This window comes from Lissotriton vulgaris, chromosome 11, assembly GCF_964263255.1.
Source record: "Lissotriton vulgaris chromosome 11, aLisVul1.2, whole genome shotgun sequence".
Taxonomy (NCBI): Eukaryota; Metazoa; Chordata; class Amphibia; order Caudata; family Salamandridae; genus Lissotriton; species Lissotriton vulgaris.
Window position 1 is genome coordinate 1,108,929,057 of NC_141699.1, and position 18,245 is coordinate 1,108,947,301.

Here is an 18,245-nt window from a genome sequence, read left to right on the forward strand (position 1 = left end):
GTCTAGTGTTTCTCATCCCTGTGCTTAGGGGCTTCCTAGTTCCCATGTTGCGTGTTACCCTGGTTCATGTACTTCTTGTCACTCTGGTTTAGGATTCTCCTGAGCCTGGCCCTCGTGGCGCATCTGATAATAGCCCCATTGGGCCTGGACTTCCTTGTCCTTTATATAGCTCCTGGTCATTCTGATCGAGGGCCTTCTGCTAAACCGGGTCCTTTCTGTTTGTGGTCTTCCTGATCCTGTTCCATTTGCTTATTCCCTCTTGGTTCTGCTTTATCTGATCTCTGTGGTCCTCCTTTCTCTGATCCTTCCTTTCATCAGTCTCCTGGTGCTGGTCCTCTTTCATCTGTTTTTCTGAGTCTGCTGCTCCTATTTTCCATGTCCAGTTGCTTCTTTCCTATTTGTTCCCAGTCCCCCCTCGCAATGGTAATCCTCCTCCTCATGGTTTAGGTCTCCCTGAGCCTGGATCTTCTTCTCCTGCCCATGTAGCTCTGGTCATCCTAGCCCTCTTGGTGGTTCACCTCATGGCCCTAATTCTCCTACTGGTCATCTTCCTCCTACTGGTCCTTCTCCTTACTTCCCCAGCCCTCCTTATCAAAGTCTTTAGTCAGGTACAGCCTTGTCACTCAGATTTATATATTTTTTGGCCTCCAGATTTCCTTTGCTGAGGCAGGTTTGTCAAGGACTGAAATGAGTGCTCAGCAGAGACAGATCTTTTCCCACTTAAAACACTGCTAAGCAAGTTAAAATCAAAGCTACCATTCCTAAGAATAATTGTGCGGGTGACAAAAATGTAAGTGTGGCTGAACAATGAGACAAAATAAAGATATTTCTATGCATTGCTCCTCTATCGAGAAGGTGTAAAATGCTGACACATTCCCAGGTGTACTTCCCTTGGTAAATCTGGGAATATGCCAAGAGCATGGATGGATGCATGGGAACGCGCACTCTCCACCCATGTAACACTTTACTAATTCAGAGTAATGCAGGGAATACGTTTCATCGCCGCGTGTTGCTCCAGATTTGCCAAGTCGTGCAGGTTTACACAAGGTGGCTTTGCGTGGCTTGGTGAATCTGACTTGAGGATTGAATTGCTCTTGGGTCTCCTTGAGTGACGCATGTGCAATGCAGTCCTTTGATGAATCTGGGCCCTCGTGTGTATTGGTGTTTCTGGTGGCTGATGTGTGTGCAGCACCCGAGACTCTCCGTGATACGCCATTGGCTGCATGTCACACGATTGTGCAGTCTATATGCCAAGGTGGCTAAGGCGTGACTAAAGGGGCGCTGCGCTACCTACAGCCCATGCGGCCTCACCATGTAGTGCTCGGGTACTTTTGTGGGTTTTTTTGGGCACTGTTAGGGTCTCCTTTATATTCATGTTGCAGGCATACAATTAATGATCCCAGCCAGGCCCCATCGGCTAGGGCGCAACCCCTGACTGTCCCTCACCTCCTCTCTAAAGGATGCCCTAGAATACACCAGCCTGTACTGCGTGTGCCACTGTGGCCATATAACTTGGGGGATAGGTTCTGACGCAATCATGGGTTGTTCTGTTCACCACTGGGCCTCTCATCTTTGACCCTCCCCCTAGGTTGTGGCACTCCATCATAGCACTGATGTAGAAGGGGGTCTCTCTTCCTCCAGCTCTAGCTGTGGCAGTAGGACCTGCAGGCAGCTTGGACAGCCCACCTTCTGTGCCCTCTGTTGCTCAGTCGGGACTATAAGTTCGCAGATGGTGAAGGATACAAGGATGGTGATATATTAATGGACCCAGTCGCAGAAGCTGTGTTAGCAAGCAGCTATCTTGGGTTCTGGCAGTCTGTCTCTCCAAGATTACAAACTTTACCAATATTGAAGCATGCATATGTGAACCTTTCACACCCCTTCCTAGTTACTGATTCAATAGACCACATTTCATCCTTCTCAGATGGATGAAAGACTGAGTCAGTTTGGTGATTTTTTCCTGTAGTTGCTCGAAGGTGTGTGCAGCAGGCTCCTAAACACACTGAGCTCTCTTAATCAGCTTAGGTCAATGCATATTAATCAATCTAAAGTAAAGGGATAAGAAGGCCTCTTGGATGAATGTAAATGCATCAGATAGTTGTCAATTATAATATATGCAAAACAATTTCCTGTGTTCTCATTTCAGGGCACTGGAGGACAAGTACTCCTGCACCGACATACACGCAAAGTTTGGATCCGGTTTCACAAGTGAAGAGCAAGAAATCGGGTAGGAAGACCGTGAGCCAGTACTCAAAATGAGCAGCACATTACAATTTATTGGATGTATGATGGTACAACGCGTACCGTTACAGCGCGTCCCTTTACGATGCAGTTTTAACAACGCAAGTCGTTACAACGACTTGCATTGGGGGGGGCGCTGATTGTGAATAGTTTTATTTACTATTCCAACACCAGTCCCCGTGGATAGTAGGGAAGGTGTTGGATAATAAATTAAACTATCCCCTATCCTAGAGCGCCCTCCAGCGAAATCGTTGTAACGACTTTCGATGTTAAAGCTGCGTTGTAACGGTACCGCGTTGTACCAGTTACGTTGTAAAGGATGTTTCCCCAAATTATTGAGGTTAAATGCACTACACTTTAGTTAAGCACGTATGTAGCACTTACACGCACTGTGAAAAAAATTAGGATTTAGCAATAATTCTTTGAAAGTTTATGGGGCCAATTATCTGAGGTCTTCTGCTGCACTTAAAATATGTTTTTTTGATTCAAATTGTTTCAACATGCATGGTTGCCAAACTGAAAACAAGGAGATGATGGACAGAGTGCTGACACTTTGCAGACACTCACCCCAGTCACAAATCTAGGTTGAATCCATCATCTTTCTTTAGCTCACTTCACAACCCCAGTTCAGACACAGCTATATGCAAATCAGACTTGACCCTGTGCCTCATGGGAACAGTCCAGCCCGAACTGCCAAGCCACGTGTTCCCTGGACCAGAAACAAGCATCCTGGGACCTGTTTCGGGCAAACAGCCCTTAACAGCCAGGCTAGCTTGAATCCAGTGGCAAAATGAGAAAGGGACGCACGTCTGGGCATACTCTCCCAACTTAGGGAGAACAAAGCAAACACAAGGAGAGGATGGACTGAGCGCTGAAACTTTTCAAACACTCACCCCCAGTCACAGATCTGGGTAGAATCCATCATCGTGAAATAGCTCAACACAGATCTGTGACTGGGGGTGAGTGTCTGAAAAGTTCCAGCTCTAAGTCCATCATCTCCTTGAGTCTGCTTTGGTCGCCCTAAGTCCTTGTTTTTGGTTTCCAAACAACATCTTTTGTAAGTAGGGTTGTGTGAAATTTATGTTGTTGCTGTCACAAAATTATGCAAAAAGCCAATCCTACACTTAGACCAAGTACCACAAACAGCTGCAGCTCATATTCTCGTAGTTAGAGTTGATCCTGCGCTTCCACGACATAGCCTTGTTTTCAAAGATGGCCGGATGTATGTCATTACAACGCGGGCTTTACACCGAGCTACCATTACGACACAACCATCATAATGCAAGTCGTTACAACGACTTGCGCTGGAGGCACTGGATTTAGGAATAGTATGATTTACTATTCCAACTCCAGCCTACGTAACAGTAGGGAACCATACTATTCCTTAGTATATAGGGCCATCCAGTGCAAGTCGTTGTAACGACTTGCGTTGTGATGGCTGCGTCGTAATGGTAGCGAGGTGTAAAGCCCGCGTTGTAATGGCTGTCACCCAAGATGGCCACCACATTCATAGTAAGTTGCCATGTTAGGCTTTGGCAGTTATTGTGTCAAGGAGCAAAGTATCAGTGAGATGCTACAGAGACTTCTGCTGTGCCTTCCATGAGCCAGCATCAGTGTAAAGGGACAAATGGCTTCATTCTGTGGAGTGACGACAGTGCTACAGGCAGTGAGTGTGCACACTCCTCCCACACCAGAGACCTACCCAGGCACCTCCTGTGATCCACTGCTTGTTCCTTTAATTCCACACATAGGTCAGAGGTGACAGATGCAGGGCTGTCACGGTTCCCTTGTCCATGTCTGAGGATCTCATCAAATCAGGCTTTTCTTTGCACTGAATCACTTGTAGTCCTGTTTATAGCCTCATAAATGGAGGACTGCAAGAGACCAATGAACAGACCTGGACTGGTGAAGCTGCTCATGCATGGACCTTGGAAACATCACAGCTATGATGATGCAGCAGTCACTGGGACATGTGGGGAAGATGCAATCAGCTGCTACTTCTGTTGAACCCTAGTTTGCATCCTTGAGGGTAAATGTTCCCTCCATTGATGACCAAGTAGCTTGAAGTAGTGTAAGAATCTGTTTACAGCCATGAGGAGTCAATGTCTCCCACACCTGAGAAGGTCACGGGATCCGAGGCGTTTAGCATCTATTCACATGTGCTCAAGGTGCTGGAACCTCAGAATGCAATGATTTATACATGTGGTGTGTTTTCAGTGTTTATTACTAACCAAGGAATTGTTCTTTATAGGAAATTGATAGTGGGACCCAATGCTATTGAAGTAGAGGTAGTCCCAGTTTGGAAACTGCTCTTCAAAGAGGTAGGTAAGGTTCCTGGACTCTTACTGTGTAAGAAAAATAAATAAATAAATAACACAGTTAACTGGCTGAGAAGGGTTTTTAATAGGTTACTCGGTTATTAATCAGGTTATTACAATGACAGCTCTTTCAGGTATGAGTGGCTAATTTACTATATAGAGTTTTAAATATTCTGTGTCATAGATGTAGCCTGAATCCATTGCATAATTCCAAACCTTTGGCTGCAGTTATGCATTTCTGCTATCCTCTTGGTGGTAATTGATCAAACATTATGTAGGAAATAATTAGCTATCCCTAAAAAACTTACTCCATAATTTTAATTAATTATAAATATAGCCAGGGATATTATGTTATTATGCTCAATCTCTACTTCAGCACCCTCAGGGAGAGCTTCACACCACAGACCCAGTGCTCTATTGCAGCTTGCATTAGTTCTATCAAACCATTCTGACCTTGAAAATATCTGTTTTATTGATTAATGTCAATAATCAAAATAATCTGTGAAAGCTATTTTTTATCTGTTTTCTCTTTGTTCTACACAGGTTCTAAATCCCTTTTACTTGTTCCAAGCTGTTGCTGTGGGTCTTTGGCTGTCCCTTGAGAACTATGAAATTTCTGGTGTCATCATCTTTATGACTCTAGTTTCTGTCATAATCACTACCTATGACCTCCGGAAGGTGAGTGCTTTGACTCGCTGAAAAAAGTCATCTCTTTGGTAGAGGCTTTGATAGGCTTGCACTTGGACAGCAAGATAAAAGGTCGCCCTCCAGCAAAATGAATGGAAAATCTAGCTAAAGTGCCATAGCGTGGCATGATTTAAGGCTCTGTGGCTACAGCTGGGGTGCAACAGTCATACATCAAGCTGACCTAAATATACTGCCATGGCTAAACCCTGCCTTCAGTGCTACTCCTCCCATTGGGTGAGATAATAATGACCAAGGGAAGAAGTGAATAAGGTATGGGTCATTTAACTTACAAGATACCTACTGTACCATACCATGCCATGCTATAAACCATATCATTAACCACACCATACCATTTCTTTTGTATTTCACTATAATCTCAAAGTGTCCAAAAGTTTGTGAAATATACATTAGTCAGATGGATACAGACTTTAAATGGGGGTAGTTTGTTGGTCACTCTGAGGTCATGTGTCAGTTAGTTCCAAAGTTTTGAACCTATGGCAACCACAGTTTTCTTGTTCTATCGCCGTTGTGCTAATCTTGGAGTTAGGTCCGCATCAGCCAGCTGTTTGACCTGTCAGTCTTAGGGTGGTCTTTGCCTTTACCCTCCAAATTTTGCTGAAATTAATCTTTGTTGGCTCTAGGACTATGTGCATTTTAACACTGCTAACCATTGCTAAAGTTCTGTGCTCTCCTCCGTAAACATGGTAACATTGGCTTACATTGGATTGGCATATTTAATTTACTTCTAAGTCCCTTGAAGAGTGGTATAACATATACCCAGGGCTTGTAAATTAAATGCTGCTAGTGGGCCTGCAGCACTTATTGTAGTACTCAAAATGTGTCCCAAGCCTACCACTGCAGCTTGAATGCATTTTTAAACTGCCAATTTGACTTGGCAATATAATGCCCTTGCCAACTATTACACTTTTTTATTGCATATAAGTCCCCCATAAGGGAGGTCCTAGGTAGTCCATAGGTTGGGGTGCATTGTAATGAAAGGATTGGAATGTACTTTAAGTTTAAGACCTGGTTCTCTAACCACTGGAAGATGGCAGGGGCATTCTTCAAACCAAAGGGCATGACTTTAAGTTGAAAGTGGCCCTACAGGGTAGAGAATGCTGACTTCTACTCAGGTAGGGTAACCGGCCAGTACCCTGAAGTAAAAAGTACTCCTAAACTTGGCTGCCTGTAACCTATCTATGAGCTCATTAGCTCCGGGGATGGGTTGAGTATCAATCTTGGTGTATGAGTTGAGCCCCCTGTACTTCACAAAAAATCTCAGGTTCTGGGGCAGTGCCCAGTGGGACAGCCTTGGGTACCAGGACCACTTGGCAAACCCAGGAACGTTTAGAGACTTTCTATTTGATGATGGCCCTAATTTTGTCAGTTAGCACGTATATATGTTTCTGACAGGCCGGATGTTGCCAGTGTCAATATCATGAGTACACTAAATGTGTAAGCCCAGGAGTGAGGGAAAACAGTGGGGCAAACTGTCCCAGCAACTGGTGAAAGAGATTGGGATCACCTGCTCGTTTTACCATACTCACCTGGGCCCACAAAACATACACACTTTGAACAGGTGACCTTTCGCTATACCAGGATTTTAATTTACCTTTTTTAGGACCTATACCATTGACTTACCAACCCTTGTCTCTGGTACCTAAAGTCCTAAGGGATCAAATGAGTTAGAATAATAGGTAGAAAATAAACATTCGTATTTATAAAATAACCACAAACTCGGTAAAGTTTTAAACACTTTATCTATGAGAATTCTTAAATGTCAGAGTCCATACAATCGAAATTAAGGCTCATTCAATTAGGAAGATTATGATTAAAGCAAATATATGCAGAGTTTGATGAGAAATATCTTTAATCATATGAACATAGGAAGGGTAGAAAAGGGAAACAGTACAATGATGTACCTACACAGATTTATAATGACCTATAATGGTGTGAAGACCAACCCTGGCCACGGGCTGGGTTAAAGGACAGGACTCCCGAAAGATCAGGTGTCAGCAAGACAGCACAGGTGCAGAGCAGGACAGGTGAAGACCAAATTAGGATGGATGCAGGTCGAAACAGGTGCCCTCAGCTAAGTGCAACGTCAGCGTCACACCCCTCTCTGTGGCTAACAGTTGGACCCCGGTTATCGAATTTTCTACCTCAGAACCCTGATTGGGTTATGAATCCTCCTACCAAACTCTGATGGGTTATCAAATTTTCTGGCAGAGTGCTCCGCCAGCACCTCTGCTCCCAATTCTTCTGACAGAGTGCTCCGCCAGCACCTCTGCTCTCGATTCCCTATTGAGTGCGTTTGGCCTGTGACAGGTCAGCTATTCGGACAAGTCAGACAATCTAACTAGCTAAGCCTACCTTAGTTATACCATTTTCCACGGTAGTGTACCACCCCCCATTGTTGCAACTTAATGTATTCCCTTAATTTGATTGGACAAAAGGCGAGGAGAGGTCATCACACCATACCAGTATGAAGTCCTTTCATTCAAATATTTAAATTTACGTTCCCTCCCATAATTTTATTTTCCCATGCACTTTTATTCCGACCAACAACGAATGTTTCAATAATGGATACAATGTAGAAGAAGAATTGTAAGTTGTCTTCCTCTTGGAGGGTCAGGAGTTCATTTTCTCAGGCGCATCGCAGGCAAGACTCTCACTGGCACAAGTTCAATGCCATGGCTTGTGGACTCGGGAGAATTCAGCACATGCGCGATGAGAGGTTCAATATCAATAACACATCAGGCCCAAATATGAGCTTGTAGCAAAGTTAAAGAGGAACAGTTTTAGAACAAAGAATAAATGAATGCACTGTATACCACTTATCTCTGCTTTATTCCCATTACTTTATTTTAACTTACAGTGTTAGGAATTAGGCAGAATGAACAATTTAGTTAGAGCAGCAGTGCAAGCATTAGCATGTGAAAACATAGAGTAGCCATCTTTAGTTCTAGTGCGCAGAAGCAAAAGTTTCCCACCAAGCAGAGAGTACGTCATGTCACATGAGTGTGGCAGACTCATGCGCAATGAAGAACCCGTGTTGCTGCGGCCATATTTAGGTCACTCGAGTTACTGTTAGTAAGAGGACATTGACAAGCTTCCCCTAGATGCTAGAAAGGTCATGTGCTGCACTGTTAGTAAGACGAAACATGTTTATTAATACATAAAAAAGTAATATTTTAGAGAGAGTTGATTACAAGCAAGTCTCTTTATGTGCGAAACCTTGCTCCATCACTGGCAACAGTACCTCTACTGTTCTAGGGTCAGGGTAGAATAGATTTTGACACCTTCCACTGGCCCATCTTTCTGTTTGGATGACAGGAGGTCAGCAATATGTTCACTCTCCTCTTCCTCCCCATCATCTGTCACCAGCAGCATGGTGACCTCAGACCTCTCATAATGAGGGCTTAGGCGGTTAAGATGGAATACCCTTAAAGGATTTCTGGGGGTCTTAAGGTCCACCAGGTTAGTGGTTTTCCCCTTTCTCAGAATCCTTTCATGGGGCTCACCCCAATGCTCTTCGAGGACCCTGAGCTCCACTGGCTCCATTACGCTCACTTTCTGGCCAAACAGTGCTGAACGTTTGACCTCTGTTGACAGTTGACTTTTGCATGATCTGTTGGGGGTAGGGTGGAAAGTTATGTCAGTTGGAAAGGTTTGGAATGTTAAATCAATAAAAATGTGTGTTTTGTTTTGAATTAAGGTGTGGAGGATTTTAATTGGTTATTGATATGTATGTATGTGTAAAATGAGAGGGGAAAATGCTCTGCTGCAAACACGGAACTAGAGAGATTCTGTACAATATCCACTGTGTGATTGGCATTCTTCTTAATCTACAAATCAATTTGAAAGGTGAGTTGATGAGTTGTAGGGGAGTGTGTGCGGTGCATCTTTGTACATTAAGGAATTATGGGGTATATCAAGACAGGCAATAATGTTATTGCCGCTTTATGGGTAGAAAACTGCTAATAAAGCGGCGATAATGTTATCGCCTGTCTTGATAATATGCCCCTATATTCGTCCGTTGTTAAACGTTTTATAGTAGTAAATGTGTTTTCCTATAATGCATGCTGTTATGTTTTTTTGTTTAATATCAGTTTGTGAGTCTCTGTACATTAAGGGATTATGGGCCATATTATCAATAAAGGGCGATACATTATTGCCGCTTTTATCGGCAGGAAACTGCCGGTAAACCGGTGATAATGGTCTTGATAATATATCCTTGTGAATTGCCATAGAAGCCCAGGTTAACACTAGAACCTGGGCTGCTATAGGAATTTACAAGGGCCTATTATCAAGCCCATTATCGCCGCTTTAGCGGCAGTTTCCTGCTGATGTGGGTTTTGGAACACTGTAATTCACTGAAAAAACTATAGGTTTCACACACGTTATAGTTAGGAATTAGCATTTAAAAAACCTTGTAAATTCACTGAAAAAACCATAGGTTTCAGCCACGTTATAGTTAGGAATTAGCATTTAAAAAATCTTAGAAATTCACTGAAATAACCATAGATTTCACACATGTTATAGTTAGCTGGACATTTCACTCATACAAAACCTTTGAAATTCCCCCGTTATAGTTAGTTCACTTAACTATAACTCGTGCGCCCGCAATGCACTGCTGATGACGTCACATATTACATCACTCATGACATGGTCAGTGACATCACTCATGACATCACTGATGACATCTCAAATTATATCACTGATGACATCACTGATGACATCATCCTTGTGACAGAGTGGCAGACCTGCTCTCAGCGTAATATAACCGTAGATACACACATTCAAAAATAGAAACTAACATTTTCAAAAAAATGGAGATACCAATACCACTTACAACAACGTTTACAGTAATTCGACCATCTACATACACATACACTTGTTCACCAACACTTCTATAGAGTCACTCATACATGTAATCACTCTACATATGTACTCATACACCTATACATGCTGTTACACACCAACACTCATCCATAGAGTTACTCACACACATACTCACACATGCAAATAAACATCCATTTACTTGCATATACTGCTATACACAAATCACTACACTTAATTTTACAGAAGCATACATACTCACTCTCTTAAATAATCACTTATAGAAACACATACTTATTTATACAGGAACTCTTCCAATCTCTCACTCTCACATATACTCACTTACATACATCAATACTCACATATATTAGTATAACGCATATGTACTTACTCATAAAGACACTATTGAGACAGTCATTCACTCACTAACACACCCATACACACACTCATACACCTATACAGTCCTGCACACATGCTGTCTTCAAAACACATACAAACAGTGAGTCACTCATTCATGCATCTATGTGCTAAGTAATATCCCCCCCCCGAACCATACAGACATTCAGGCACTCATAGTGATACTCAAAAAAGCAACTAATAACCTATATAGACACTCATGTAGCTACTCACCAACCCATGCAGCCACTTATACACAAAGTGAGAGACTGATACAGATATTTACATATTTAAACATTACTCACTAACCCATGTATTAACTAAGATACAATTAATCAGTCAGTTATACAATCAATTTTAAAAATCATCCGTTTAGACACTTATATACCCATTTATTCTTCCATCGACCTTGAGATGTACATATATAAAACATATTTAATTTTCAGAAGAACACATATTCACTGGATGATGTCATCAGTGATATCATTTGAGATGTCCTCAGTGATATCATTTGAGATGTCATCAGTGATGTCATGAGTGATGTCACTGACCATGTCATGAGTGATGTAATATGTGACGTCATCAGCAGTGCATTGCGGGCACGCGAGGTATAGTTAGCTGAACTAACTATAACGGGGGAATTTCAAAGGTTTTGTATGAGTGAAATGTCCAGCTAACTACAACATGTGTGAAACCTATGTTTTTTCAGTGAATATACATACACATATATATATATATATATATACGAGGTGAAGCAGCGCTAGGATATTGTTTGCCGCCTGCCTCATTGCAGGAGAAACCAGAACCGACTGGTGATCACAGTTGTTTGAAGAATTTCGACATGAGCGACTTCTACGGAGGGAGCTTCCTTACTGATTCTAATGTACAGGAGATCTAGGGTCGGAGGACCAGTCACTGCCGCCATGGACCACCAGTGAGTGCTTGCTTCTTTCTTGTCAACCAAGTGACATTTTTTGAAAAGCAGCAGTCCAGAAGGATAATAAACATTTTGGGGCTTATTTACAAATTCCTTGTGCCGCCGGTGCATCACCTTTTCTCATGTTAAAAGTGACGGATCAGTTGCGCAAGCATCTTGTAAATAAGCCCCTTAGAGTGCAAGCCCCTCTTTCCTTTAGTAGAAGCAAACAAGTCTATGGTAACGGAATGCGAGGGAGCTGCTGCCGATGGTACACAGACAAAATATCGATTTTTAAATATCGATATACAAAAATATCGAAGTTTAAATATTGATGGGACAAAATATCGAAGGTAAGTAATATCGACAGTCTTAATATCGATATTGGTATGATATCAGTAATATCGAAGTTGTAAATATCGATGTCAATAATATCGAAATTAATAACTTTGATGTTACTAATATCAATTTTTAAATACATTTAGTGTATATTATATTGTATTTATTATGTTTTATTATTTATTTTTAATGTAATTTAATTAAATATTGTCTTTTACTACTGTAGTGGGTTGTGGGTTTATAGGGGAATAGAGTGGGAAGTAATTTAATTATGTTAAATTAATTATTAATTAGTAGGAATTTTTAATTAATTAATTGAGAAATAATTTTTAATTATTTTTAATTAATTGATTAATTGATAAATATGTTCTGTAGCGGGTTATGGGTTTATAGGGGAATAGGATGGGAAGTAATTTAATAATATTAATTAATTGATATATGTTCGTACATATTTTATTTAATAATTAATTGGTAATTAATTTCTATTAATTAGTTAATTAATTATTATAATTTTTAGCATATTTATAATTATTAATTAGTTGGTAATTAATTAATATTAATTATTTAATTACATAAATTATAGTAAAAAAAATTATATATAATTTATTGTTATTCTTAATTAATTAAGTGGGAAAATAATATTAATTATTACATTAAATTAATTACAGCAAATGTGCTAATATATTTACTTTATTGTTATTGTTAATTAATAATTAATTGGTAATTAAATAATATTAATTAATTTTGGGTGAAGGAGTATTTTTAGGGTTCAGGGTCAGTTTTCAGTTTTTGGGTAAAGGGGTATTTTTAGGGTTCTGGGTCAGTTTTCAGTTTTTGGGTAAAGGGGTATTTTTAGGGTTCAGGGTCAGTTTTCAGTTCATGGGTAAAGGGGTATTTTTAGGGTTCAGGGCCAGTTTTCAGTTTTTGGGTAAAGGGGTATTTTTAGGGTTCAGGGTCAGTTTTCAGTTTTTGGGTAAAGGGGTATTTTTAGGGTTCTGGGTCAGTTTTCAGTTTTTGGGTAAAGGGGTATTTTTAGGGTTCTGGGTCAGTTTTCAGTTCATGGGTAAAGGGTTATTTTTAGGTTTCAGGGTCAGTTTTGGGTTTTTGGGGTACAGGGATATTTTTAGGGTTCAGGGTCAGTTTTGGGATTTTGGGGTACAGGCGTACAGGGTTAAAACAAAAAAATATTACATTAAATTACATGAAAAAAATTAAAATTACTTTAAATTATTAAGTGTTTTATTTATTTTAAATGTATATGTATTAGTTTTAATTTTGTTTAAATATTTTTATTTAATAGTTGTAAAATTATATGTATTTTAAAATTATTTTTACATTATTATTAATACATTTAAAAAAACGATATTTTTGATTCCGATATTTTTGTACTACGATATTATTTTTTCGATATTTTTGTACTTACCTTAATGAAGATAGGATTCCGAAATTTTTGCTGTCGATATTTTTGCTCCGATATTTTTGCATTTCGATATTCTGTCTGTCGATATTATGTCAGACATTCGCTGCCGATATTTTTAAACAGGGAGCTGGACAAGGAAAGAGTGGCCCCAAGTTAATAGGAGCCACCACCAACCCAACTTGTAACCTCAAAGTATTCTACCAAACCTTAGAAAAGATCTATGAAAAAGAGATTACAAAATGTTGGAAGGCCACCTCTCTTCAAAAATATCTGGATGTTTAACGCTTACCTAGAGGTCTATGCATATTTACAGTCCCATCTTATGAAAATCCGGAACCACAGCTTTTAAAAGACTGGGCTGAACATACCACGGAATCTGGAAAAGGCATGGTTAGGATCCTCATTAAGTATGCATGGAGCGAATAAGCAAAATCTTTAAAAGAGATCAAGAGATTGGAAGAAATGATTGATAAAGACAAGGATACCAAACAAAGTGGGGAACTAAAAATGTCCGTGAAGAATCAGCTTAAGGACTATGAAGACATCATCAGACGTTGAAAGCCAATTAAATTTCAGCGAGATGAACACAATTATGAATCAGGCCGGACCCTGACGTTTGCCCGAAGATTTTATGTCCAGAGAAAGCAACTAAATGAATCCAACCTGACATGGTGCTGTGAGGTCTTCTTGTGGAATGAACACATTACTGTATACTCTTCAGTCACAGATCCAACCTCTCAGTCTCTGCAACAGATAAGGAGATTTTTAAGCATCATTGAGTGTCCTCAAGCCGGCACCTTTAGAAGCTAAGTTAAGGTTTAACCATTTTTCTTGTAAGATTTAACAAGATATATAACTCCTAGTAAAGTGATGCACATGATACACCGAACAGGTGTTAACTCACTTCCAAGGACAGTAAAGATTCTTGAGGGTGATAGAGGAGCATTGATGCCCCATCTTAGAATGCAATTCTAAATTCAGTGCTAGAAAGAGATTATAAATCTGTCTAGAATGTCAAAATGTGTGAATTATGTGTTTTCATAGTGACATATGCATCTCTTTTCTCCTCTCTAACAGCAATCAGTTAACCTGCATAACTTGGTTGCAGCAAACAATAGCGTCATGGTCACCGTGGGTCTGAAAACTGGAGGTGAGTTTGTTGCAGTTGTTCTAAGGCGTCATGCCTTAATATTGGAAGGTTCAGAATAAGAAGCCCTTCAAGGGCTAAAGGATTTATTTGGCGTGAGTCATCAGTTTCCAAAAATAAATGGCTTTGACTGGATAAACAAATGCATTTAATTTTTCTTTATTACGTTTTTGCATAAGGCCTTACGTGTCATTGGTCCAACTTCTCTTAAGTTCCTGCTAGATCCTGGCTCATCCTGAGCCCACCTTCTCAATGTTCCCAAGATTAGGAAAGCACACCAAAGCAGGAGATACTTTGCTTATCAGCTGGGAATTAACCCCTTCTACGCTGATGATGAGCTGGGCTCGTCATGGCGTAGCCCGCTCGCACGCTGATGACGAGCCCAGCTCGTCACGTAACATGCGGTTTTAAAAAACTCAGCGTACGAGCGGAATTCCGCCCGCACGCATGCGGTTAAATGGAATCTTTGTCATTGTACATTGGAGGTCAATCAAATTTGGTCACCTTTCAGAACCAGTTAAAACCCTGACTATTCTCTTTAAAACTTTCTTTGTATCACCTTAGTTTGGTTTGGCCTTCTTGTCTAGCACCACTAGGATACCCCAAGTCATTGTGTGCTAATAGATATAAATAACATGCAAAGCACAGACAATAATATCAGATGTCAATGACAGCCCACATTTCAACTGATCCAAACCATATACCCATATAGAGGGACTCTTTATTCGCCTTCATATTTGAGGTAATTGAAGAAACCATGTGCTGTAATTCCACTCAAAATATATTTGACTGTTATTACTAGTCTGTGACAAATGTGGCACCACAAAGAGCAATTCCAACTCCAGGGCATGTGACGTAAAGATAAGTGGGATACTATCCTCTCCTAACTCTCCCAAACTCTGCAGAGTGGTCATTCCCACATACACACTTTCATGCTAATCTCCGCCCTCAAACAGTGATCTCCATTCACACTTGGTGCACAGTATGACATGTTAAATCAATCTTTAAAATGTAATTCCTGGATCCTGTGGACAGTAAATCACAAGGGGTGCTGCCCATAACTAGATTTTTGCAAGTCATTTAGGGGTTCTGAAAGCAGAGATATATGACCTCATAATGAGAACCGCACTCCTCCCCACCCACAGAAAGGTTTTAAAGTATGGCCAAAGTGAGCTTTGGTCCACAGCCCCACCTATCCAGATGGCATACATTCATTGACCAGGATAGTCACAATGTAATTATTGTTTTTAAAAACAGTGAACCAAATGTTTTTTTTGTTTTGTAAGCCAAGCAGACCCTGTCTCACCAAAGCTTGCAAAGTTTAGCAAGAGTCAGTAATGACATGAGGGCAGTTTGGTTCTGATTGGTCTTGGCTTAGCATCTCAAGTAGGCATTTCCCACACCTACTGCGCGTGCCCTTAATTCTGCCCTCAAATACAACTAATTGGTAGGAGTGTGTGGCATGTCATCCCATACCGTCAGTGACAATGCCCCCAGGGAACTGGCCAGTGTCATGCATTTTCATCTTTACAGACATTCAACAAAGGTATACCCAAGAAAGGTCAGGCAGCATATTTGAAGTAGGAAGATGGGTGCACCCCCTACATCTATTTGCTGTTCTTGCACTGCACACTGGTGAGGGGCTGTCATAGGGTGGGGCAAAGGTTAGCCTGCTTGGTCTGTGGGACTGATCTCAGCCCCACAGAATATGTTGTAGATAGCAGTGCACCCTGGCTTCCTTTCATCATGGATGCTAAATGTCTCTCCCTGACTTGCTCTGTCCATATGGGGAGCCCCAAGAGGTGGACCAAAGTGTTTTCACACTGTTCCAGCCCAGAAATCATCTGGGGTCATATTACATACAGTGCTATGAGAACACAATGGGTATTTGTGCCTATTTTGTTTTTCACGCAAGGGTCACTGAAGTTTTATAGACGGGTCACAGATGCTCGTGGGACCCCTTTCAATATACATATAGTGCTGGCACACTTACAGCACCGGCATGATTTTAAGAGGGCATTCCCTTAACTTGCATAGGTGGATGGTTCCATGCAAATAAATGAAACAGTTTGTAACTACACAAAAAAGTGCAGCACACCAGAGGGGCAAAGTGGTTCCAATGTATTCCCCCAGACATCCCTCTGCAGCTGGGTGTAGTCACTCACTGCAGGCTGGTGTAGTCACTCACTGCACGTGTCTGTAGAGAGATAACTATCCTGTCCTTTGAAGTGCAGGCAGGGCTGCCTGGACAGTGAAAGAAGAAGTAGCCCCTTCTTTCACTAAGGTGCAGTTCCCAGGGCACCCGTAAGTTCAATCATTGTCAGGAATTGAGCGCAAGGTCTGTTTGCGCACTGCTCACAAATTTGAAGGGGCATTGAAGTGCCAACGGACAGTGCACTCTACTTATGATATGACCCATGATCATCAGAAATCCCAGTATCATTTGGTGCATTGCAGTGCGGGGCTATGAAAAAGGAAGCAAGGAGACATGGCCACCCCAGCATACAGTCCTTGAAATGGAAATGGAAAAGTGCAGGTACTCATTATCCCAGGGCATCCATTCACAAAAAGTCTTAGAACTATTTTTTAGAACCCCAGCTGTTAAATGCTGGTACTCTCCCTTTCAACATTGCATAGGTTCAGCTAATCAGTATCTGGCAGTACCTGTCATTTAAAGTGCTGCCAGCAACATGTAAACTCTTCACTGCTCTACTCTTGTTCTCTCTGCAGCAGGGGCAAAGCCTGTGAAGGAACCAAGGGCACCTGGGTCCTGGAGATCAACCAGCCTTTAAAAATGTCACTAAGCAGGAGGGAGAGGCACATGGCTGGATCTGGAGCATTGTGGAGAAGCCAGTGATGTGCACAGACCTACCCTCACTACAAGGACACCCTTATAGTCTACTGAGACGAGGAAGCAGCAAGTCATGCTGGTAGCCGAGTGGCTGGCTGCTGAAAGTGGGGGGGGGGGCCCTTTCCAACCATGAAACATTTATTACAAGTGCGTTTGGTAATAGTATCGTACCAGAAGGGAAGAAAGGACATCAGGGTGTACACCAGCCGCACTATCAGGACCTGCAGAGCGTTGCAACTCATCATGAGAGTCCTAAGGTGCTGTGGATGCTAGCTGCTTCATGGTGATCTTGTTCATTCGAACAGCCAGGTCTTGAGTGCTTCTCTGATTTTCTGGAGAACTGGGTGGTATCTCAGGTGCAGGGGAAAGATGTTCCAGGCTTTTGTCACCAGGTGTGAGAAGGAGCATCCTCCACTGTTGGCTCTGCCAATTTGGAGAGTGTTTAATAGGTGGAAGGAGGTGAATCGTAGGTATCTGGTTTGTTGGTGGAATGTCATGCATTTGTTCATGTACGTTGGTCCCTTGATGTGCAGGGCCTTGTATGTGTACGTAAACATCTTGAACTGGCATCCCTTCAGGATCGGGAGCCAGTGTAGCTTCTTGAGGTGGGGTGTGAAGTGGGTCCATCTGAGGAGGTTGAGGATGAGTATTGCGGCTGAGTTTTGTAATGTTTGTAGTCTCCTCAGGAGCCTTGTGGTGATTCCTATGTAGAGCGTGTTCCCGTAGTTCAGCCTGATGGTGATGAGGGCCTGCCTGATGATCCTTCTGGTGTTGACTGAGAGCCAATTGAAGTTCTTTTGGAGTATGCGCAAGGTTTAGAAGCAGGCAGATGAGACTGATTTTACCTTTTTCTTCAATGCTACTCAGAGTCCAACTCTTCCTTCTCACATTCTCTTAGACATGTCAGAATCAATTTTAGGATTACATTTAGATTAACTTATTATATCTTATATGTTTGATTTCCAAAAGGGGGGATACAAATGATTCACGTTTTGTGTCTCTGGAATCCTAATTTAAAATCCTAATTTATGGTGAAGTCGAATTTTAAATATAAATTCTGAAAATTCCTCTTTTAGAAAGTTGGTATT

At 41.4% G+C, this 18,245-nt stretch overlaps 1 protein-coding gene across 1 annotated transcript in view; it reads left to right on the plus strand.

The window, feature by feature from the left end:
- The window catches only part of LOC147684254 (putative cation-transporting ATPase 13A4), a 356,830-nt gene that overhangs the window by 82,376 nt on the left and 256,209 nt on the right, over positions 1-18,245 (plus strand). Inside the window, exons 5-8 of the mRNA XM_086944652.1 lie at positions 2,147-2,227; positions 4,493-4,562; positions 5,103-5,237; positions 14,237-14,309. Of these exons, the coding sequence (XP_086800778.1) occupies positions 2,147-2,227; positions 4,493-4,562; positions 5,103-5,237; positions 14,237-14,309 (359 nt within the window). The remainder of the gene's footprint in view (positions 1-2,146; positions 2,228-4,492; positions 4,563-5,102; positions 5,238-14,236; positions 14,310-18,245) is intronic.